Raw genomic sequence first — 26,026 nt, 5'->3', positions numbered from 1 at the left:
CATCAGCTCATTAGGTGAGACTCCATGAACTGAACTGAGTGTGTCAGATAAGAGAGACATACAAAATGTGCAGAGCAGTGGGTCACGAGGACTGGAATTGGGAACCACTGGTCTAATGGATAACCTGACTACTGCGACCAGTTAAACAGTAACACCTGAAGAAGAAACAAATCAATATATTTTTCCAACAAATCGTGCTATGGGTGTAACATGCCCAGTAAAGCTCCCCACATCTAGAAATAAAATGCTAAAACATATACATATATATATATATATATATTTTTTTTTATTATGTTTAATTTATAAAATATAGTAGTATTAGCATTAGTAACATTATTTATAATAATAATAATAATAATAAATAAATTAAAATAAATAACAAAATATAATATTAAAGTAATTTTTGCTTACCACATCTATAAATAAAATGAATATCTAAATATATATATATATTACCACTTTACAATAAGATGCCATTTATTAATCAAATGTTCTGGATATTTTGGTCCCTAGATATTTATTTGTAAAAAGGATAACCAGGAGGACACGGACATAATTGCTAAATTACATAATTAGTTTTATAATTTTATACACTGCAAAAAAAAAAATGCTTTTCTTACTTAGTATTTTTGTCTGGTTTCCAGTCCAAATATCTAAAAATTCTTACATTAAGATGCATTTACTAGATAAGTAAAATTTGATAAGATATTATATCTCGTTTTCCAGGGGAATTAATCAAAATTAAGTGAGTTTTTGCTTAAAACAAGCAAAATTATCTGTCCATGGGGTAAGAAAAATAATCTTGTGTCTTTTTTAATTAAGATTATTCTTCTTACCCCATGGACAGATAATTGATTAATTCCCCTGGAAAACAAGATATAATATCTTATCGAATTTTACTTATCTAGTAAATGCAGTGTAATAACCTAGCTATTTTCATGTATAATTATGTACATTTTCATACATAATTAATAATTATAATCATATACTGTACATTTTTTCTAACTTCTCCAACAGCAAGACTAAAGCAAAATGATGTGCTTCTTCATCTAATGGAAGAAAGTGAAAGATCATATGATGTGGTCTCGGTTTTTTTTTTTTTTTTTTTTTTTTCAGAGGAATTAAAGATCCTCTGCCACAGAGAGCACTTCTTTCATGCAAGAGAAAATCACATGACGTGACGTGACCACAAAACCGCAACTCCAGCAAAAAGGGGCAGAGCAGATGCAGTCTGATGTATCTCCTGATCAACTCCAGACTCCAAATACATGTTTCCTTTCCTCTTTATGGAGCTCTGCCCCGTAACAAAGACCAGCACGAGGAGTTTTACGGCCCATTGCCTAACAAAGCCTGATTGAGAGCAGGCCGACCTCAGCAGGACTCGACCTGTGTCTCAGGTCTTTCACCTGGAACTGTGACTGTTATCGTTTCACCGCTTGAGTGAATCTTAGGAAGCCTGTCAAAAACATGTTTGCGACATATAATTCTCATTACTATAAAAAGCTTGGTTGCACTTTATTTTAAGGTGTCATTTGTTACAGTGTAATTATATATTTAAGTACTGAGTAATATTAAGCAACTACATGTACTTACTATAGGGTTAGATTAGGATTAGGATTTGGTAGAGGTTTAGTTGCATGTAATTATGCATAATTTACTGTTATTACTATGGTAAGTACATGTAACATATGTAACAAGGACACTGTAAAATAAAGTGTTACCTATTCATTTATAACATGTACTTACTATAAGGTTAGGGTAGGAAAAGGATTTGGTTGAGGGTTAGTTGCATGTAATTATGCATAATTTACTGTACATGTAACATATGTAACAAGGACACTGTAAAATAACGTGTTACCAAAAGCTTTAATATAGCTAGGGTCTTTAGCTCACCTTAAAGACAAACATCTCTCCCCTGAGCATGGTGACGGTGTCGAAGTTGCCCTCGCAGATGTTGGGGCCGTAGTGATCGGGACGGTCGGTGGTGCGAGGCCCCGGCGGCCGGCGAGGAGGCGCTCCGGGGGGGGTTTTAGGAGGCTGAGGGGCCCTGGGGTCTGGATGGGCTGGGCGTCGAGGGGTCACAGTGGGGAGAGCCTGAGTGGGAGAACTGTTAGGGGGTCCTACAAGGAAGAGTGGAAGAAACAAACACAAATTACTTCAGAATTTGTATCAGTAATAGCTCATTCTGGCACCTCTTAGTTCAGTCTATAATAAACATAAAATGGAGCGCTAATAGCTAATATATACTTTATTAGGTACAACAGTTCAACTGCTCGTTAATGCAAATACCTAATCAGCCAATCACATGGCAGCAACTCAATGCATTTAGGCATGTAGACATGGTCAAGACAATTGAGCATCAGAATGGGGAAGAAAGGTGGTTTAAGTGACTTTGAATGTGGAATGGTTGTTGGTGCCAGACGGGCTGGTCTGAGTATTTCAGAAACTGCTGATCTGCTGGGATTTTCATGCACAACCATCTCTAGGATTTACAGAGAATGGACTGAAAACTGAAAATATCCAGTGAGCGGAAGTTCTGCGGGTGTAAATGCCTTGATGATATCAGAGGTCAGAGAATGACCAGAATGATTCCAGCTGATAGAAAGACAACAGTAATTGAAATAAGCACTCGTTACAACCGAGGTCTTCAGAAGAGCATCTCTGAACACACAACGCGTCCAACCTTGAAGCAGACAAGCTACAGCAGAAGAAGACACACCGGTACCACTCCTGTCAGCTAAGAACAGCAAACTGAGGCTATACTCACAGTACAAAAGCTGTCACTGGGGCGGTACCTTTACAAAAGGTACACTTTTGTTCCTTTTAGCTACTAATAGGTGCACTTTAGGTACTAATATGTACCTTTAAGGTACCAATATGCACCCTTTAGTAACAAAAGTGTACCTTTTGAAAAGGTACCACCCACAGTGACAGCTTTTGTACCTTTTTTTTGCTCTTTTTTTTCCTCTGAGAGTGTACAATTCACACAGACTCAACAAAACTGGACAATAGAAGATTGAAAAACGTTGCCAATGGTAGGGTCAGAATTTGGCATAAAAAAAAATAAAAAAAACGTGAAAACATGGATCTATCCTGCCTTGTATCAATAGTTCTGGCTGATGGTGATGTAATGGTGTGATGGATATTTTTGTGATGGTTGGGGGGGGGGGGGATGTGGATATGATGTTTGTGAATTTTACAAAGCATCAAGATATTTTCCAGGTCATATTTAATCTCCAAAAATAAGATAATATATTCTGATTAAAGTAAATGAAGCCTTTTGTATTGATTTTGCATTGTGACACTTTCCCTTAAACTTTCTCATTATGGTCATTTGAACAAAAAATTGAAATTTTAATTGTAATATTTATTTATAAACTTTTTATACAACATGGTAGTATTTTTTGAACTGTCTTCAATTAATGCAGCAAAAATATTATAGTATTACAGTAATTTATTTATGCAATGAGTAATGATAATATAGAGAGAGACTTAATGGACCCTGAACACATTACGAAATCCTAATGGTTCTAAAAACTAGGCTTCATTTTCTGTATGCAAAAGAAATAATAAAATAAAGTCGGGTATAATAAATTTTTCTTTTTAAGTATGAACAATAATAGTGATGCTTGCCTTCACAAACACCAATAATGTATAAAATGATTAACAAATTCACCATGACATGAGCACAAGTTCTTTCTTCTAAACTGGGAAGGATGCCTACGATTCTCCCTCACAGCTGATTCTCGCTCATGCAAAACTTAAATAAATATTACTTAAGTCCACAAAGACCAGAGTAATCAAAAGGAACATGGCCTGGTCAAGGGCAAAGTAAATCCAATCTACCACAAAAAACAAACATTATAAACTTTACACCAAAAGCTTGAATACCACTAAAACTGCTTACTGTAAACGAACAAAAACAAAAACACTTTTACAACAGCACATGTATATAATAACTCTGGTCCAGACCGAACCAGGAAACTAAACGTAATCTAAAGCTGTACATCTATATTGTCTATAAACAGATGATAAGGAGAACAGCAGAGAACGGGATCCGGATATGAAATGCGCCAGACCAGAACAAATGTTGCACAACCGCTACGCTTGTTATTGTTCTAAACTGCCCACTTGATCAGAGATAATATACAGTAAAATGCGCCAGGTTACCGTAAATCTGCTGGACCCCACGGAGATCATCCTCAGGCAGCTCAAAGTTGTCCGTGTCCATCCACTGGTAGAAAGGAGCCATGATCGCCAAAGGATTATTGGAGTGTTCCAGTCCAAGGGCATGTCCCAGCTCATGTACGGCTACCAGGAACAGATCATTACCTGGAGGAGACACATATTAAATATCACATGCTTAGGTATAAGAGACAGCTAACGGTCAGCAATGAGGAAGAGAGGAGCTGATTTACTGAGGTCTGGTGTCTGATACAACAGCATTCGCTCTGGGAGATCACAGCTGCACTTTATGAGCACTCTGAGGGCACATGATATAATGCATATCAACTGCATATTACTTTTGCTGTAGTTAAAGGATTAGTTCACTTTCAAACAAATTTTTGCAGATAATTTACTCACCCCGATGTCATCCAAGATATCCATGTCTTTCTTTCTTCAGTCGAAAAGAAATTAATGTTTTTGAGGAAAACATTCCAGGATTTTTCTACACAGAATGGGCTTCAATGGCAACCAACTATACCAATGTTCAAAGAAGGTTCAAATGTCCGTCTCAATGCAGCTTCAAAGTCTCGACACAAGCCCAGTCGAGAAATAAGGGTCATTTTCAAAAAAAAAAAATATATATATATACTTTTTAACCACAAATGCCTGTCTTGTACCATCTCTGAGATGCGCCACGTATTACATCATCACGTTGGAAAGGTCACAAATTTTTTAAAAATAATAATATTAATAAATTAAAACAAAGATGTCGGACGATTTTGAAGTCGGAGGAGAAAATGAGATGAAATTTTTCACCCTTCCCTACCTTTTTGAATCAGAGTACACAGACAAATAACTTAGATAGATGACATGACGCGTGACCTTTCCAACATGATGACGCAATGTGTCGCACATCTCAGAGATAGTACACAACGAGCATTTGTGGTTAAAAAGTATATATATAAAATGACCGATCGTTTCGCTAGATAAGACCCTTATTTCTCGACTGGGATCGTGTAGACTTTGAAGCTGCATTGAGACGGACATTTGAACCTTCTTTGAACATTGGAATAGTTGGTTGCCATTGAAGTCCATTCTGTGTAGAAAAATCCTGGAATGTTTTCCTCAAAAACATTAATTTCTTTTCGACTGAAGAAAGAAAGACATGGATATCTTGGATGACATCGGGGTGAGTAAATTATCAGCAAAAATCTTTTTGAAAGTAAACTAATCCATTAAACAAAATCGCCACTGGTCTTGCAGTAGATAAGGAAGAGAAGCTATATTTAGTTGGCTGGGTAAATTGGATATAAGCCGCTTTTCCACCATTGGGCCAAACCGTTCTCGATGCTATTCTGTGCCGATCCGACACAGCTGGTCCGGATGTGGTTTAATTTTCCACTGTGGGGATGATAACAGAGCTCTTTGGAATGTGATACAAATACAACGATATGGGATGTAAATAGTGACTGTGTTATGAGGGATAGAAAGATATTTTTAAACTAGTTTACTTCGCTCAAACACCATGCTTGGCCAACTACAGAGAAACTGGTAGCCAGTGGCCAATCCTTTACAGCACTGATGAGAAATGCGGGCCGAGAACGGTTTGTAATTGTGCTGTGCCGTGCCGGACAAGCAGAAGTGGAAATATAACTGTAAACGTTCCTTACCGTTCTTGGATCCGATCGGCCGGATGGTGGAAACGAGGATAAACACTCTTAAAAATTAAAGGTTCTTTACTAGCATTGATGGTTCCATGAAGAACCTTTAACATTTATGGATCCTTTACACAAAAGGTTTTTGATAGTGGAAAAAAGGTTCTTTAGGTTTTAAAGGAGAACTCGGTAACTCTAGCGAACTCTACTCACTTCTTCGCTGATTTTCCCTTTTGTTGTCGCATGTTTTCCCCACGAGCTCCCCCTACAGCTGTGGGAGGGTGTATATTTCACAACACGGTCGTAAAAAACTCACTTGCGGCAGCCTCCTCCCCCTCTCTACCGCTGCTCATGTGCGTTTGTTTTGATTGGAGCAAGCCAACTGTATCGTGTGGAGCTATGTCTACCGAGGTGGGTAATCTGGTAATACATCATACATGCGTGTGTGTTTATGTCGAATTGCCGTAAAGCAATTTGTGTTTCGCGCTCGTTCTCATTCTCGTTCTCGCTTCTCACGAGACTTCCAATTTCTATCTTGCCGGGACGGTAGTCCCCAAGTTGCAAGGTTGGTTTTCCGCCTGGGAACGCTGGGGGAGCGGGCAAAGTCACCAATATCACCGGAACAGGTTGTTTAACCATCCAAATGATTTCTAGACAGTTTTATTACGTTAAAAAAGTTACCAAGTTCTCCTTTAAAATGGTCTTCACACTATGGCTCTGGTCACACCTGGTATTAAAGGGATAGTTCACCCAAAAATGAAAATTCTGTCATCATTTACTCACCCTCAAGTTGTTCCAAACCTGTATGAGTTTCTTTGTTCTGCTGAACACAAAGGAAGATATTTGGAAGAATGTTTGTAATCAACAGATCTCGGTCCCCATTGACTTCCATAGTAGGAAAAAAATATACTATGGTAGTCAATGGGGACCGAGATCTGTTTGGTTACAAACATTCTTCCAAATATCTTCCTTTGTGTTCAGCAGAACAAAGAAACTCATACAGGTTTGGAACAACTTGAGGGTGAGTAAACAATGATGGAATTTTCATTTTTGGGTGAACTATCCCTCTAAGATGCGTTTTGGTCGATCGGATCACAAGTGGACGACGGGTACAGGTGTAAACGGTGTCTGAAATGTTTTGAGCTTGTCCACTTTCTTAGTTGAAAACACATTCGACTGGATTTACTTCATAGTGTAAACGCTCATGTGGTCAGTTTGTCGACTGAAGACCCAAATTTGGTTTGAAGACGAAAAAACGTATCAAGCACAATATTCTCTCACCATTCCTGATTTGCACTTTGTTCGTGTTATTACCCTGGTGAAAAAGAAGTACACTTTTGCATACTTACTATGGAAATAATATTTTTAAAACAATATGCTTTTACTTTTTGGACATTTAATTGAATGTTAATGAAATAAATGAAAATATACAAAGGTTTAAGTTTATATTAAATGCAATTAGCTGAACTTTAGAGCATTTTTATTTTTGCTTAAGTAGGACTTAAGTAAACATTTACATTTTTTAAAGTAAAACGTTAAATTTGAGATTATTGCAAAGCGCACTTTTTAAAAGTATTTTTAAGAAACAGTAATGAACATGCACTCTCTTTAAGTGCACTTAAGTGGCTTTTATTTTATTTCATTAATGTTATATTATCAGCAAGTACAGTTTTTTAAGAAATACACTTTTGAGATTTGAAGGACACTAAGTGTACATTCAGTAAAATCAAACACACTACTTTTTCACAAGGATAGGCCACTTGCCGAATGAAAATCATCATGTCCTGAATGGCTACAGATTTGTAATACACAGTAAGTGTTCCTCTCACTCAGGCTTATCAGTTCATCTGAAAGGAGTTCGTGAATCAGAGCAGAAAATTTGCATTTATCTGCACACGATTAATGGAAACACTTGCAATGACAGTGCACTCAGTCTGTGACTGATTTTAATCATATTCTGTCTCCATTTTCCGGCTGTCACAGTGATCTGTGACTCTGCGGGTGTAAATGGCTCTATGTGATTCTTAAATCCTGATTTCGGGAGGGACAGACAATGATGGACTGCTTCCCTTTAATACTGACTGTATCCATTATTAGCCAGTGTTAATGCAGGCTGTATGAAGTCATCGGATAGTAATGTTGCTTCTTCAAGGTTTTTCTCTCTCTCTCTCTCTCTCTCTCAGAGAGGCAACATCATTAAGGCTAATAAGTGTGCAGATAAGAGAAGCACTGAACTGGTTGTCCTGATGCTTTCAGACAGTTCAATCAATGGCGGCTTTCACAGACAAATGCACTCGTCATTCAAAGCTGCTCTTGTCTGAGGCTCGCGACTGGTAAAAGATGCAACTTCAAGGCAATAGGAGACATCTCTCCTCACAGCTGTGACACGGTGACCGAGACTTCAACTGTAGCCTAACAATGATGATCCTGTAGCCAGACATTACAAACCAAAAAATGGAAACACGCTCTGGAAAATCCTGGAGATTCCTTTTGAAGTTGCATGATGAGTTCTCTCTCAGTGAATGTTACAGTGTGTCAGTGATTAATCAAATGTGTCATGATGGAATGATTCCTTTAAACTGTTTGAAAAACTACATCCCATGATTAACCTTTGGCCCATTTAAAGACAAAGAGGCTTTTCCGAGTTACTTTAGGAAACGGGGACCGTATTATAGCAACTTTTGATCTTAAAGTCAGTCTTGTGACGTATATCCGAGTGAAACGGCTTCAGGACTTTATTTTGTCCATGGGGAATTCATTGGATTGTTGTGGTTTGCTATTGGTCGATCTCATGTGAGTGACAGGTTGCCCCGCCCATAAGAATGATTTCTGAAGTAATGATGCTGAAAATTCAGCTTTGATCACAGGAATAAATTCAATTTTACAATATATTAAAGTGGAAAACAGTTATTTTAAATGATAATAATATTTCACAATATTACCGTTTTACTGTATTTTCTTATCAAATAAATGCAGCCTTGGTGAGCATAAGCGACTTCATAAAAAACCTAAAAAAACATCTTACCCACCCCAAACTTTTGAACGGTAGTGTATATCACATATTATGCAATCTATAAAGCACACAGGTCCTTCGGATTCACCTTGTGTGTTTTGCGAGCCAATGGTCCACGGCTCGTCCGAGTCGAAGTGAGTGTCTCCACCCATCCCCGGACCAGGGAAGTAAGCATGAGCCAGGAAACCTCCCTCTCCGTCAAACGGAGAACTGTCACCATGGAAACCCGATGCGAAGAAGATCATAATATCCGGTTCCTTCCGACGGCCGTATTTGACCTCATGGAAAGGAATCTCATCAAATGTCAGCGGCGTCACTTTCTCCCACACTTTGAAGGCCCTTCGGATGGCCTCGTATGAGTTGTACTCCCCGATCTTAGGCGTGTAGTTCTGAATACTGCATCCACAACAAACGCAGGAAGAACATTGATGCAAGGAAAATCAAAATCACTGAAAAGAGTGAAGGGTCAAATTCAAACCCACCTGAAAGTTATGTGGGTCTTGTCCCACTTGTGGCCAGTAAGGGCATAACGTTTCCGTCGTACATTGGTCTTGATTTGACCCCCAAACTTGTCTGGGACGCCACAGCGGGGTCTTTTCATGGCCCTAAAAAGACAGCAACAGATGAGGGCTTAGTGTTGAAAGATAATCACAAAATAATTCCATGTTAAGAAAGCTGAACACATGGGAACAGGGCTTGACATTAACACCCGCCAACCCGCTAAATGGTGGTGGATTTCAGCAATGTCACTCCTACTGGCCACTTATACGTTTTTCGATTGTAGTCTTTTAAAAAGGCATCTGAAATAATAAACTAAGCACAATGTAGTATTGTCAAAAATATACATATTTCGATATATATCGATACTGAAATATCTGAAACACTTTGTGGCAAGGGGGGCGTGGTTTAGCGAAGTCCGTGACGGGAGAGAGAGCGGGAGGACGAGTGGGATGTAAGTGGGTCAAGTTCAAGTGATAACACCTGTCTCTTGTTTCAGTAATTGGGTGGAGGAACAGCGTATAAGCCAGCAGGAAGCAGTGACAGGAGAAAGAGCTGCACACGCTGGGACTCGGAGCACGCGCAGGCACGCAGAGAGGAACCGCATGACAAAACCGACGACACGAGTTTTATGGTTATTTTGGGTGCGTTAAAAGCCCCGTCCTTTACTTTGTGCTTAGACTGAAGTCAATAAAGAGTCTACTGAGTTCCAGCCAGCCGATTCCTTGTCTTCTTCCTGCCCACAACAATGAACTTTATCACACACTTCCAATGCTCATTTGCCTCAGAATAGATACACGATACCAGCTGCTCTTTCTCTCTCTCTCTCATCTCTCTAACAGCGGGTGACACACAAACCCGCCTCTCCTCACTCACTCGTTTCTTTTGCTCTGGATGAACATTGTTGCTGTTACAGGGCTTGAATTTCGGCATAGGATCGCGCGCGTTGTGCATAATTTTACACATTCCCGAAGATTTTGTGCTCACACCCAAAGTGCGCGCACATAAAGCCATCTCTCAGTACTAAATTGAGTTATTTTTCACTGCTTAAACAGTCAAATACACACAAAATAATGTCAGTTATTGGCGAGTATTCGCGTAAACACAGTCAGTTATGTTTTAAGCGAACAATAAACAGTTGAGAAAGAAAACGCATGTGTAACAGTATGATGGATCTGTGCGTCAGGTCTTAAAGTGATGGCAGGTATATTGTATACCTGCTGCCAAATGATGAGATAATATAATAAATATCTATATAGCAGTTTTTCACCATTGGATGTCAAAATTGTGGCCAGTGAAAATGCTGAGTGGCTTGAGACTTCGGAAAACCACTACCTACAGTGGCTGTGAATGTTAATGTCAAGCCCTGAATGGGAAGCTCTTTTACGTCTATGCAGCATGGTGGACTTTGATCTTATTAAAGGAATATTTCAGGTTATTTTTAACTAAACATCTATGGAGAACATCTGTGGTATGTTTTCCATTACCATAGTACAATCCTTTTCACCTGATAATACACTTACAAAAGGCAGATAAGCATGCTAGAAAACAGCACAGCTCAATGAACATTTTAAATAGGCAACTAACACTTTAACATTAATGTGTAAAGGCCCGTTCACACCCAAACCGATAACTATAATGACAATAACTATAATATAACTATAATAAGTATTATAATAAGTAATAAGTATTGTTTCAGAACTACTTTTTAACGATAAAAACATTGACAGCCAATCACAATCCAACCGAGTTTAAAGAGCGCAAGTATTTAAGGCGCATGACTGCACACACGCTTATAATAAACTGAACAATATCATTTGTTGGAGTGGACACTAATAAAGTTATCATTATAGCTATCTTCATAGTTATCAATCTTGATGTGAATGGGCCTTCAGTATTATCTGTTAGCATGAGACTGGTGTAACAGAATCGCTTGTAAACTGTGGAAATTTCTAATCAAACTCATGTTACAACCAGGGCTGTGTTTCCAAAATCAAAGTTGATCATGGAGACTATTGCCACCAACGTTCTCTACGATCAACTACGATCAATCAGCTTTTGGGGAAAATGACCCAGCTAAAAAAAAAATGTTACCTGATAATGCATTACCACAGGATCCGTCAGCTAGAAAAGTACTTCCACACACATTAAATAACCAGCAATATCCCTCAAGGTTCTCTATCAGGTGAACTCTGTTTTTCTGTTCAATTACAGGTTTAATGGGATGAAAGTACTTGATGAAAAATCAATGGTTTGATTACGATGAGTTGAAGATGACTGGTAGTAGCTCTAACAGTACAGCTGATACATTAGATCATGTGATGGACTGAGTCTCTTACTCTATGGTGCCGATGTCCATCTGTCCAGTGATCTCCAGCCCATAAAAGCGTTGCATGTCGCTGATGGCGTTCGACAGGATTTGAGCGGAGCGCATGGTGGACATCTGCCTGCTGGCCTGAGGGAGGTAGCCGTACATCCGCAGCCATGACTAAGAGAAAAAACACAGACAGATGGAATTAAAAGGACATATCATGAGAAATCAGATTTTCCTTGACCTTTTGTAAATAGGGATATATATTAGATTTATCTTAATGGCATCTGAGAGATTTCTGTCCCTCCATTGACAGTCTACGCAACTACCACTTTGATGCCTCAAAGTTCATAAAGAGATCGTAAAACTAATCCATATGAATTTTGCGGTTTAGTCCAAATTTTATGAAGAGACGTGATCACTTTATATGATAAAGATATAGGCTTTTATTCACATATAAACATTTATCAACTCACACATCAGTTGTGGTAAACAGAAGGCCAATCATGTTTGCTTGACGTTTGCGAACCCATGAGGTTAATTCTCGTGTTACGCAGCACGTTTGAGCTTCAGCAAGAGCCAATGAGGTTCATTCTCGAGTTACGCAGCACGTTTGAGCTTGGGCAAGAACCAATGAGGTTAATTTTCATGTTACGCAGCACGTTTGAGCTTCTGCAAGAGCCAATGAGGTTCATTCTCGAGTTACGCAGCACGTTTGAGCTTCAGCAAGAACCAATGAGGTTCATTCTCGTGTTACGCAGCACGTTTGAGCTTCTGCAAGAACCAATGAGGTTCATTCTCGTGTTAAGCAGCACGTTTGAGCTTCAGCAAGAGCCAATGAGGTTCATTCTCGCGTTACGCAGCACGTTTGAGCTTCTGCAAGAACCAATGAGGTTCATTCTCGTGTTAAGCAGCACGTTTGAGCTTCAGCAAGAGCCAATGAGGTTCATTCTCGTGTTACGCAGCACGTTTGAGCTTCTGCAAGAACCAATGAGGTTCATTCTCGTGTTAAGCAGCACGTTTGAGCTTCAGCAAGAGCCAATGAGGTTCATTCTCGCGTTACGCAGCACGTTTGAGCTTCAGCAAGAGCCAATGAGGTTCATTCTCGTGTTACGCAGCACGTTTGAGCTTCAGCAAGAGCCAATGAGGTTCATTCTCGTGTTACGCAGCACGTTTGAGCTTCAGCAAGAACCAATGAGGTTCATTCTCGTGTTACGCAGCACGTTTGAGCTTCTGCAAGAACCAATGAGGTTCATTCTCGTGTTAAGCAGCACGTTTGAGCTTCAGCAAGAGCCAATGAGGTTCATTCTCGTGTTACGCAGCACGTTTGAGCTTCAGCAAGAACCAATGAGGTTTGTTCTCACGTTTCAAGCAAGTACGGTTGAGCTTCTCTTTATGTTCGTTGATCAATGTTTATATGTGAATAAAAGCCTAAATTTAATCTTTTCATCATCTAAAGCAACGGAGCCTCTTCAGAAAAGTTTTTCTAAGCCGCTATTCATATGGATTAGTTTTCTTTATTAACTTTTTGAAGCGTCAAAGTGGTACTTCTGTAGACTGTCAATGAAGTGACAGAAATCTCTTAGATTTCATAAAAAATATCTTCATTTGTGTTTCGAAGATGAACGAAAGTCTTATGGGTTGGAAATTACATGAGGTATAAGGTAGAGATAGAGGGGGGAAAGCTATGAAAAACTAAATTGTGGCACAACAAGTCATAATTATGTGACTCCTTTAAGACCACAGCAGTTCAAAAGAACATAAGTCTGTCACTGCCATGAGAATGAGGGAGAAATAAGATATTTTCACGGACTTAAAGACCGTCACACCTGTTATACGCGACACCTAATACTGGCCCAGACTGTGTGCGAACACTTGAGGCAGATCTGACCACAGATTGAGGGGAGACGGCACCAGCTGCGGTGGTCAATTTATCAGGCTTTAGAAGCAGAGAGTGGCCACTTTTCCCCTCACTGCTGGGGGACTTTCCTCAGGGCAGAGACATGCATGGACTCCCATCTGGCTCTTGTGTGGGATGCGGTGGGCGATTTTAAAAGGCCAGAGGCTTGATTAAAGGGGGTGAAAGCTGGACATTATGCATTTATGTGCATTAAATGTGGCTACAGCTACTGCTTATCATCATTAGTTAGGTCATTAAGACAAATGATGTAATTAAACTACCCCACTGTTAAGCCCACCCTGTAGCAACACTAATCAGGCAGCCCTACACCAAACAAAACTTCCCATAGGAAGCCAGATTTCTGTAATGTCTCAATTGTTTCTCCTAGACAGCAGTGAGATAAAGTGGAGAACAGATGGGGAGGTATTTTGCTTGTCTCATTGTTCAGAAAGTTTGAACAATGTCACAAATTGTCCTCTCATTTGTAAAGATTCTGCATTCAAAAGGCAGAGGTTTTAGGTCTATCAGACAGTTTTACATTTTAACATATCAGATGATTTGTCCTGTTCTTAAGACATAACATTACTTCCGCACACAAATCCATTGTGTATATGCAAAAAAAAAAAAAAAAAAAAACGAAGCTCAGAATCAATGATTAGAGAATCGCGATACAGAGGAACCATTTCTTCTCCCATTCCCAATTGCTTACAATGAGAAACATAAGAGATAAAATTGGTCCTAAAATGAAGGAACCAAGAACAAATGCAATACTAAAAGCAATTCAGAATCAATTGCTCAACATTGTGTTTGTGACTTTACAGTGCAAACTGTTTTTCATCTGGTATTAATAAGCTAATGTGGACGTCCCAATGGGCTCATGTGGTTAAGGGGGTCACTGCTTTAATAATGTCCCCTTCTCTTCCTACTCTGTAACCAGGGCTGTCACACTGTTGCCTGGACCCGATCTTCACTTTCCATGGCCACAGAAAACACAGGCCTTTGTGCCCTTCTGTGTGCTGAGAGGCAGCTGGATAACAGTCAAACAGTTCAATAGCTGGAGCTGTTTTGGCCAAGGGTAATGTGCCACCGCAACAAACCAGCTAAAAAAAAAATTGACTATAACCCAACATGCATCAGTATATTGGTAAGGCATGTGTTATTAAAACCTTGGGTATTAAACTTCTGTATGAAGCTCATTTTGCTATGTTTGTGCTATAGACATGAATAATGCCTTGTTTGAGAACTTTCCTAAGTGATCAGACTTACTATTGTCATCTGATGAATAATAAAAAGTGTAAAATCCCCTAGACTAGGGCTGATTCATCGAAATAAAACCAAAAATAGTGATATGGCTGAGTGCAATTATCAAATAGCAAAGGCTGCAATTTTATTAAATAAATATGCACTGCATGTTTTAAAATGAAGCGCAGCACTGTGTTCTTACACACGAGCAGCTCATTATCCGCATGTGTTTGCAGTAATACACATATATGTATTATGTATATATTGTAATACATAAATTACAAATGCAATCGATTGACAGCACTCGTTTTTTCCCCATTTCCATATCATATGTCAACTACCCTTGTACTTTCACACCTAATCAAACAATACCCAGCTTTTTTCCTCTCCCGGAGCACAATCCTCTTTGTGTCCCCCATAGGGCTGTGAGAGAGGGAAGTGCTAAAGGGCGGTGCAGGGCATGACACACCTTACCCCCACAGATAAGACTGCCGGCTTTTAGTCTCTCAGAGCCCTGGGGCTTTTAGCAGGGCGAGAGGTGGGAGGGTGTGTGAACTCCCACAACAGAAAGACATTACCCTAGTGTTCTGCTTACTGGCTCGTAAAGGAGAACAACGTTCTTGTTTTCAGGCTTTATATGCTCTTTTCCTTATGTCAAGGGCACCTGGGATCATTCGTTGCAGGTCACTGGAATGGACGCCAAGCTCTCCAGTGCATGAGATAAACGAAGACCTAAAGTTTTCAGCATCTATTCCACCATCACAACATCATATGTCATGCATACAGAGTAAGGCTTTGCAGAGAACAGAAGCAAGGAGAGCCATCCTTCTCTCCCATCAGCCACTGTTGCCAGCCGTTGGCTCAATGGGACCTTGAGAGCGTCTGCCAACAGCATGTCCTCCAGGAACCTGTGATTCACAGCACGTCGTGAAAAGACTTGGGTTTAGTGTGAGAGAGTGTGTGTGTGTGTCCAGAACAATGTCAGCCAAGAATCTAACGACTAGAGAGCGCTATTATTCCTGGGCCTTGGGTGCGTGCCATTTTTTGGTCATTAAGTGAGAGGGAAGGGGGAGCGGGCCGAACCAGATCAAGTGAAAAAGATTAAGAGGAAGACAGGAAAACAGAACATGACAGAGGAGGGTGGGAGTAAAATAAGTTAAAGCACGTTGGGTTTTGGGCGTTCCAGACAGGATTCTGGCTTTGATATCTCAGGTAACTGGACTGGGGAATAATCAAACTGGAATGGGGAATAAGACAAATTTCATTTAAACTCCATGTGGTCTTCTCTCTCAGCTCGCCCTGATGTCCTTTACAGCCTCCACAAATTGCAATAAATAGATTTTGAAAATGCATTTAGGCTATATCTTTGTTAGGCAATGGCAGGCATTGTGAAACGAGATTCAAAGCAAGGTCAAAGGACCAAGTGCATCAATCAGTTGACAATTTCATTTCCCGCTGTGTAAACCAATAACCTTAATAAATCAAAACAGCATATTAAATTAACTAAACAATCAAGTGAGGAGTTTTCAGAAGGAGATGGAAGAATCACTAAAAGAGATTTAGAAATAGTCATTAACTTTGTGTAGCTCTAGTTAGACGGCATTTTAAGTAGGGATGCACAGTATGTACCATATTGGTTATCTGCCAATATTTTTAGGAAAAATGTATCATAACGGTTAATTTTGGATACTGAATCATGGCAACTATCAAAATAGTTTTAGCAAGTTCTTGAATATGGCCATGTTAATGTGTTTGGTATTGCTGCTGCTACAGAGCAAGTATGAACTTGCTACTGCTGATACACAGACACGCTGCTGTGAGCATGTAAGATATTCTGCTGCTGCATGAATAGACGTACATAAATCCCATAGCAGATCTAGACAGGTGGAGCTGGGGGAGGTGGAGGGTTTCTGAGCAACTCTGGTAGTGCGCATTGCAGGATTACCCTACAGCAAACACTGAACCAGACTATTTAAATGTTGAGCAAGCAATCTCATTGGTTGCAGGATTAGCAGAGACCAATCAGCTTGTGTCATACGGTAATTATGTGATTGCTTGCAGATTGCATCAGTCTCCGCCATCTAGTTTCGTGACTGAACTAGATATTTCATTAAATACTAAAAGGAATTCGTACAAAATATTTCAATTAAATGCACTATCTAACCCAATATGTATGTTGTATGTTTTTTTGCGTAGTGCTAAGTATTAGCATTAACTTGGCAACATGCACCAAACACCACTGGAATCCATTTTCGAATCTCCCACATGCTTCACATGAGGAGGAACACTATTTGTGTGGCATACATAGTTCCTGCCTACGAAGAGCGTTCTAAATAAATCATATATGACGGTCCATTTCTGTGAGGATAAGGCAGCTATGTACAGTAGAGAACGAGGAAGGTTTCAGAACAGGCCAAACGAATCTGGCGCATTACCCTCATGACCTTGCAATAATTGCGCTGGTCAATGTGGCCCTGGTTCCTAATAAGAGAGGAAATAGACCTACCGGTCAGTAAAAGTCATTCACTGAGACATAGACACAATTAGCAGTTAATGCATTTCCCCAGTCCAATCACATCTCATTACCCCTTAGAGTCATAGTGAGGTAGCCCAGACCCCACACAAACAGCTGAACATGAGTTTGTGGAAAAACCACAAAGATGCGACATTCCAGATATTCCACGGATACCCAGGGCGGATAAAAAGCATAAGGGAAAAGTGGGACTCCAGGGGTTAAATGCAGGATAAAGATAAGGTTGCAGGAAGTGATACAGTCAGCTCTCTATGAAGTACAGTCCTCATAACCCCCCTCCGCCCCTGAGCTCTTCCCGTCTCTCTATCTCCCCGCACCTCTGAACACAGTCAGCTGAACACAAGAAGTCTCATTGTTGCGCCTCAGCTGCCTGAGAGCCCTGCAGTCCTTAACGTCTCTTAACTCTTTCTGTTTGTGGCCTATTTAGAAAACAGCTGTTGCATTCACCGATCACATGCAACATGGAAGAGCAAGCCAACACCTTTTAACCCTCCACCCAGTATCTACTTAAACATTCCTGATAGTTTATGATACATCCAGAATTGAAAGGACTCTATTTGAATTGCCAAGCAAAATTGAAGGAACCGACAACAACTGAAAGTAACCTTGTTGCCAATCCCTGTTCAAAAGTTCATCATTCAAGTCCACTTTGAAGTCATATCTTTGTTTGAGAAAGCAAATGCTTTTCTATGAAGTATTGTATTGTAAAGAACTGTATGACAAAAGGCTCTCTGAGCAGCACCCACACACATACTCACAACACTCCCTATCCTCACTCAAGCGGCTACAGTTTTTGTGTTGAGGGTGAACTGGAACACAAGCTTTGAGTCTGCACTTTTTGTCATTGCAAAGAGATTATACAAACCATAAAGATGCCAAACTTTTTTCTGCGTACATACACATATACATACATGTATTATATATATATATATATATATACATACATGTATTATATATATATATATATATATATATATATATATATTATATATATATATGTATGTATATGTGTATGTACGCATTAGCACGTGATTAGCACATCTCATATATATATATATATATAAAGAAAATGTGAGTTATAGCTCACGCTGTGAGGTTCCTCAGATACTGTACATTCTGCAGATATGCATATGTACAGCTGGCTATTAATAGGTCTGTAACCTGGGTATGCATGTTTTATGTAAATGACTAGCCTCGGTCATGTGGTTTCTCATTTGGAATACTCCCATTAGTTAACATTAAAACATGGTTAATAACAAATTCATGTGCGTATGCATGTGTTGTGGGTTAGGCAGACAATCTGCATGACAGTTAGCGAATGAGACCCAATGTTTAGAATATTAATGTCCTTAATTGTGAATCTCAAATGCAAGTTGCTCTCTGTAGGCTTCATAAGGTCTTGGTGTACACCTGTTGAATTAATGTATGTAGATCCAGCACAATGTGTTCATAAAACCATGGACTTTGTTGTTTTGGTTCACACTAGGCAGATTTGGTTTGATTAAAACAAACTCTGGTGGGATTGCTCTGTTAGTACGGTTCATTTGAATAATTGTGAACGCTGCCATCTGAACCCTGGTGCGCAACAATCAAGCGGACCGAGACCCACCGTTCCTTGCAATGAACTCTGGTGTGGTTTGATTGAAATATGAACAAAAACAGGATGTGATGACATAAGATGAGACCCTAAAAAGGACAGAATGCTGGAGTGTACCTGGTTTTTCTACGTTGCCCATCACAGTTCGGTTCAGGCGTCAGAACTGCCATCTCTTTGCAGCAGATCTTTATTTGTGTGTGTGACAGAGGAACTGTTTTGACTCATTTACACATTTTATAAGCTTTTTGTGAGTTCTCAACTGGTCAAAGTACCAACATATGTACACACATAATGAGCACATTTTGCACAATGCATTGTTTTGGATGTTCAGTAAGTTCTGTCACAAAATATTTGTTATTAAAGGGAATGCATGCACACTATACTTCTCTACTAAGGAATTTGAGCCTTTGTTCCCAGAGTTATCTCACCACACACCCAAATCTGTGGGTCGTACAGCTTTAACACACATAATCCCCCTAAGAATCCATAGGCCGCTGTGGCATGTACAGGCCAATCAGCTGTCATTCAACATTTGTGACTGGTAGATTTACTAAGATAAACTGCTTTGTTCTGAAAGGGTTTCGGTCAACTATAGGTTTACAAAAACGTCTTTCTGTTAAACCATATGCCCAGACCTTTGAGATCAATGCGTTTCCCAAAAGCATTGTGAGTCCAAGTTGATCATGCAGACCACTGCTACCAATGTTCAGTGAGTACCAGTACTTAAAGGGTTAGTTCACCCCCAAAAAATGTCATCAATGTCATGTCGTTCCGAACCCGTAAGACTTTCGTTCATCTTCGAAACACAAATAAAGATCTTTTAAATTAAATCGGAGAGCTTTCTGTCTCTCCATTGACAGTCTATGCAACTACCACTTTGACGCTTCAATAAAGAGATCGTAAAACTAATCCATATGAATTGAGCGGTTTAGTCCAAATTTTCAAAGTGAAAATCAAAGTGGTAGTTGCGTAGACTGTCAATGGAGGGACAATAATATCTCAGATTTAATCAAAAAGATCAACAAAAGTCTTAGGGGTTTGGAATGACAAGAGCATAAGTAAATAATGAAAGAATTAAAAATTTTGGGTGACCTAACACTTTAAACATCCTCAAAAATAATGAAAGGAGAATGTGTAAAATTCATATTTGGGTTTTCAGTCAAACAATTGTGTGAGAAGAAAAAAAGAAAAGAAAAAAAAAACCTGCACAGAATGATTGATAAACAGCCGATGTGATAACCAGGTGTGTGGGAACAGCCCTAGCACCGTCACGTTTTAATAGTGTCACAACATCAGAAAGTCCCTTAGCCTTTATTCACAAAACCAAATCATCAGGCCACATGTTAAGCATCCCTAATCTGAAGAAACTGCAGGTGCTCAATTTGAGATCGATTTTGCCTCCAGTCCAGAGGAGAACTTGTATATTTATAGCTTGTGTTATTCATTTTAAGATGAATCTGGGTCAGGACTGATTTAGGAAGGCAACAGATACCTGAAAGGATCAATGAGGCTCCCTGCCAGATATCTGAATCAGTCTGGAAGAGTCAAATAATTAACTGCCGGTTCTTCTGTCAGTCTCTTTGCACAGTGCCAGACCACCAACGACTGGGTTTGGACCACTGAGGCACTGCATGCTTGAGGTGGCACACCACTAACAACCCTCAAACCACACAGACTACAAGCTGTTCCACCACTTCAAACTAAAACATCCAAAAAGTTTGTCTACAAGAACTAAGCTTTCAAAGAGACAAGAATCTTGGCTTTTTAAAAAAGTTGTTAAAATCTAAATAACTTTCTAATTTGCTCTCTGATATTATATTACAGCAATTCACATGCTGAGTTACAGTCATTTAGCGGTCCTATAAAAGCCAAACCTGAGACTGGAGAAGAAATGCACAGTGCATCAAACCTAAATGAGAAACACACACCAAATATAGGGTTTATACTTGTATCAAGCTTATTCAGCAGAGAATGAGCATTAAAGTCAACACCAAATGTGCATCTACACTGTACAAATTATTGTTGGTTTAACTTAAAGTTTGAGGTCATTGAAATTAAAAATATGAGTTAATACAATGAAGGAGATTGGTTTATTGAACATAAACTCAAAATATGATGTACTCTGAACCACATTAATTATTATTAAGTTGATTTGACAAAATAAAAAAAGTTGTGATAAATCATGAATTTTTTTTTTTTAAGTGTACATTAAAAAAAAAAGCATTTTAGCAGGACATCAACAAACCAACTATTCCTGTTCTAGTTCTAACTCTTCAAGCACTGACAACTATCTGAATGCATTCTTTTCTATTTTGTTTGTCGGTGGCCAAACGTAGTGATCAAAACAATTTAAATCTAACACTCGAGGTTCTCACCAAACTTACTGAATAAAGTACTGAATAAGCCCTACGTGATCAGTTTGTCATACAAAAATGCAGCACATTGATAATTTGAAAGAATCACCTCTCCATTAAAGGTTTCATCTCCAAAGGCGCGCGCTCCACTCATCAACAGCACCAGAAGAGAACACATTAGAGTCCGTCTCCACGGCAACGTGAACGGGTCATCCCATAATACTGCCATCATTCTCATCGGGATCAGTGATGGTGGGTTCCGCAGTTTAAACTCTTTCAAGTGTAACCAAAACTGTCTGTAACTAAAAACACAAAAAGTCCAATGCACTCAGATTAAAAACAATCTCATCGTGGGCTCGCTTCTAGACGCGTGTCCTTTCTGCAGAAGCGCGGTGTTCTTGAGCGCAACAATCATTCAGTGAGATTCAAACACCAATTCCAGTCAATAAGGTCCGATGCTGTGTCTGAAGTTTCGGAGTGTGTAAGGTATCATATCCCGCGGGTGTGCCCACTTAATGCTCGTTTCATCCCACTCACGTGCTGACTATAAAATTAATTACATCTACAATCTACTTCAAAGCAGACGCTGTGCAAACTTGCGTTGCAATTTCCTCTTGCGGGATGACTCTGTAAACGAAGCATGAATACCGGCTGGTTTTATTGTGGTGCAAAGATTTGTGACAGAAAGTCGCTCGTGAACGATGCCGTCGGTCGTCGCGCATCAACCACAACACAAGAACCTCAAATTGTTCGCAGATGACGGCAACAATCTCTGACACCTGCCTTGGATCACCGCCCTGCTTGTAAAGATTTAATATGATGGTTTCTTCTCGATAAAATCCTCGTTTTCTCTTAGTATTCTTGGACGGTTTCCACTTGGTTTCCGCTTATGACGCCCCTCATGTGTGCAGAGAGCGACTCGGACTTTGTGCCGAATCCTGCGGCGTGTCCCGCTGCCGTGTAGAGCTGGAGGAGGGGCTCAACGCGACGGACATCAGTAAAGTAGCCAGTGCCACCTCCAGTCTGGACATTTATCTTAACACAAAGACATGCACGTGTTCATGCACTTTGTGAGCTATGCATTAAAAAAAAGAAAAGAAAAAAAGTAGGCTATTACTATGCCTTTACAAAAAAAAAAAATAATAATAATTATAGACAACAGCCTATTTAACAGTTGCAACAGTTTCCTCACTATTCTGAGGGGGAACAAATCAGAATTGCAAGATATAAACTCATGATAGATTAGTACAGAGCCCCTTAAGAGACATGGTGACGGAAAAAATCTGATATGGAGGAAAAATTATTTGTCAATGCTTCTGCGTTTTGCGTGCCCACCGAGAAGCTTTGTGTTCACTTGCTTTGGAGCTCTTTGAGAGCGAACGCAAAGTTTCCAGCGTGAACGCAAAAAAGTTTGCAAGCAAACGCAAAGTTTCCAGGAGGAACGCAAAACAGTTTGCGAGCGAACGCAAAGTTTCCAGGGGGAACGCAAAACAGTTTGCGAGCGAACGCAAAGTTTCCAGGGGGAACGCAATAAAGTTTGCGAGCGAACGCAAAGTTTCCAGGGGGAACGCAAAACAGTTTGCGAGCGAACGCAAAGTTTCCAGGGGGAACGCAATAAAGTTTGCGAGCGAACGCAAAGTTTCCAGGAGGAACGCAATAAAGTTTGCGAGCGAACGCAAAGTTTCCAGGAGGAACGCAAAACAGTTTGCAAGCGAACGCAAAGTTTCCAGGGGGAACGCAAAACAGTTTGCGAGCGAACGCAAATTTTCGGAGGAAGGGGGAACGCAAAACAGTTTGCGAGCGAACGCAAAGTTTCCAGGGGGAACGCAATAAAGTTTGCGAGCGAACGCAAAGTTTCCAGGGGGAACGCAATAAAGTTTGCGAGCGAACGCAAAGTTTCCAGGAGGAACGCAAAACAGTTTGCAAGCGAACGCAAAGTTTCCAGGGGGAACGCAATAAAGTTTGCGAGCGAACGCAAATTTTCGGAGGAAGGGGGAACGCAAAACAGTTTGCAAGCGAACGCAAAGTTTCCAGGGGGAACGCAATAAAGTTTGCGAGCGAACGCAAAGTTTCCAGGAGGAACGCAATAAAGTTTGCGAGCGAACGCAAAGTTTCCAGGAGGAACGCAAAACAGTTTGCAAGCGAACGCAAAGTTTCCAGGGGGAACGCAAAACAGTTTGCGAGCGAACGCAAATTTTCGGAGGAAGGGGGAACGCAAAACAGTTTGCGAGCGAACGCAAAGTTTCCAGGGGGAACGCAATAAAGTTTGCGAGCGAACGCAAAGTTTCCAGGGGGAACGCAATAAAGTTTGCGAGCGAACGCAAAGTTTCCAGGAGGAACGCAAAACAGTTTGCGAGCGAACGCAAATTTTCGGAGGAAGGGGGAACGCAAAACAGTTTGCAAGCGAACGCAAAGTTTCCAGGGGGAACGCAAAACAGTTTGCGAGCGAACGCAAATTTTCGGAGGAAGGGGGAACGCAAAACAGTTTGCAAGCGAACGCAAAGTTTCCAGGGGGAACGCAATAAAGTTTGCGAGCGAACGCAAAGTTTCCAGGAGGAACGCAATAAAGTTTGCGAGCGAACGCAAAGTTTCCAGGAGGAACGCAAAACAGTTTGCAAGCGAACGCAAAGTTTCCAGGGGGAACGCAAAACAGTTTGCGAGCGAACGCAAATTTTCGGAGGAAGGGGGAACGCAAAACAGTTTGCGAGGGAACGCAAAGTTTCCAGGGGGAACGCAAAACAGTTTGCGAGCGAACGCAAAGTTTCCAGGAGGAACGCAAAACAGTTTGCGAGGGAACGCAAAGTTTCCAGGGGGAACGCAATAAAGTTTGCGAGCGAACGCAAAGTTTCCAGGGGGAACGCAATAAAGTTTGCGAGCGAACGCAAAGTTTCCAGGAGGAACGCAAAACAGTTTGCGAGCGAACGCAAAGTTTCCAGGGGGAACGCAATAAAGTTTGCGAGCGAACGCAAAGTTTCCAGGGGGAACGCAATAAAGTTTGCGAGCGAACGCAAAGTTTCCAGGAGGAACGCAAAACAGTTTGCGAGCGAACGCAAATTTTCGGAGGAAGGGGGAACGCAAAACAGTTTGCAAGCGAACGCAAAGTTTCCAGGGGGAACGCAAAACAGTTTGCGAGCGAACGCAAATTTTCGGAGGAAGGGGGAACGCAAAACAGTTTGCAAGCGAACGCAAAGTTTCCAGGGGGAACGCAATAAAGTTTGCGAGCGAACGCAAAGTTTCCAGGAGGAACGCAATAAAGTTTGCGAGCGAACGCAAAGTTTCCAGGAGGAACGCAAAACAGTTTGCAAGCGAACGCAAAGTTTCCAGGGGGAACGCAAAACAGTTTGCGAGCGAACGCAAATTTTCGGAGGAAGGGGGAACGCAAAACAGTTTGCGAGGGAACGCAAAGTTTCCAGGGGGAACGCAAAACAGTTTGCGAGCGAACGCAAAGTTTCCAGGAGGAACGCAAAACAGTTTGCGAGGGAACGCAAAGTTTCCAGGGGGAACGCAAAACAGTTTGCAAGCGAACGCAAAGTTTCCAGGAGGAACGCAATAAAGTTTGCGAGCGAACGCAAAGTTTCCAGGGGTAACGCAAAACAGTTTTTTTTTTTTGCACTCCCAATAAGTGACAAAATAACACCAACACAGAGCAGCCTTTACTCAGCTGTGTAAAGATGGCTTTTAGACATATCAGATGCTTTGGCTGCATTCAAAATTGAATACTTCCCTACTAAATAGTTGAAAAACAGTATGTGAGAAAAGAAGTATGTATGAATTCACAGTACTCATAAAAGTGTAGGCAAAAAGTATCCGTATGACTTACTAATTGGTGAGATTATGAAGTGTGCAAGGGCTACATGGCGAATATAGATTACATTCATACTATATAGAACATACTTTTTAGCGTTTGTGAAGTAATTACTTATTTAAAATAAGTCTTAAATAATAATTCTGCAGGACAGCGGCACCCAGGAGCCGGTTTGGGCATCCCTGCTTTAGAGTTTTTTTGGCTACCAGACATTCAGAATTATGCTCTGGTCAAGGTCAGACAGTTTCACTCTATCAATTTTAGATTGGTTGTTTGCACAATGGAAATAAATGAACAGGATGCCAGTAGCATGTGTTGAATTCAGTCACATTCAAGAATAGCCCTGTGAGACTGAGAGAATCTCTGTGAATGAGATTGTGTAAATTGATAAACTGACAGTCAGATAATGGGACACAGCGCACTCTACAGGACAGATGTTGAGTTGCAAGACTTTAAAGTAGTTCATCCCAGAGGCTTGGAATAAATCATTTCATTATACTTAGGGAAAAAACACGAGAACCAATGGCGGGCTTCGAATATTAGCCTATATGAGCACTGAAAACAGAGCGCTATAGACAAGTACTTTGTTAAAAACTACACGATTAAAAGAAAAAGAAAACTATCAAAGTATTTAATGAAATTGATTTAATGGTGTTCACTGATGGTTCAAAAAGAACCCTGAGAACAGACAAAACATTCTTTAGAGATCTGGTGGCCATAAAAAGAGTGTTTTAGTTTCATCAGGTAGTTTGTCAGACTCAGCATTCACAAGTCTAAAATCAGGGAAATCATGCAGACTTGATATTCTACATGAAATATATTAAATGATAAACAGGTGGCATAACAAAGGTTTGTATAGCGGTTTAATTTGAGTTCCTGCACATGTAGGTGTGAAAGGAAATGAGGAAGTGGATATGTTAGAACAGGGCGTAAACAGGACTCAACATTACA

At 40.3% G+C, this 26,026-nt stretch overlaps 1 protein-coding gene across 1 annotated transcript in view; it reads right to left on the bottom strand.

Moving 5' to 3' along the window:
* Positions 1 to 22,203, bottom strand: part of mmp15b (matrix metallopeptidase 15b) — a 33,341-nt gene extending 11,138 nt beyond the window's left edge. Inside the window, exons 1-6 of the mRNA XM_084403887.1 lie at positions 21,380 to 22,203; positions 11,673 to 11,821; positions 9,318 to 9,440; positions 8,924 to 9,231; positions 4,171 to 4,332; positions 1,894 to 2,120 (exon numbers count right to left, since the gene is read on the bottom strand). Coding sequence (XP_084260013.1) covers positions 1,894 to 2,120; positions 4,171 to 4,332; positions 8,924 to 9,231; positions 9,318 to 9,440; positions 11,673 to 11,821; positions 21,380 to 21,508 — 1,098 coding nt within the window. The 5' untranslated portion in view covers positions 21,509 to 22,203. The remainder of the gene's footprint in view (positions 1 to 1,893; positions 2,121 to 4,170; positions 4,333 to 8,923; positions 9,232 to 9,317; positions 9,441 to 11,672; positions 11,822 to 21,379) is intronic.
* Positions 22,204 to 26,026: the final 3,823 nt, after the last annotated feature.

Source organism: Rutilus rutilus, assembly GCF_951802725.1.
Source record: "Rutilus rutilus genome assembly, chromosome: 3".
In the NCBI taxonomy this organism is placed as follows: Eukaryota; Metazoa; Chordata; class Actinopteri; order Cypriniformes; family Leuciscidae; genus Rutilus; species Rutilus rutilus.
The sequence above is the reverse complement of the archived record's forward strand: the minus strand, read 5'-3'. Positions and strand labels throughout refer to the sequence as shown.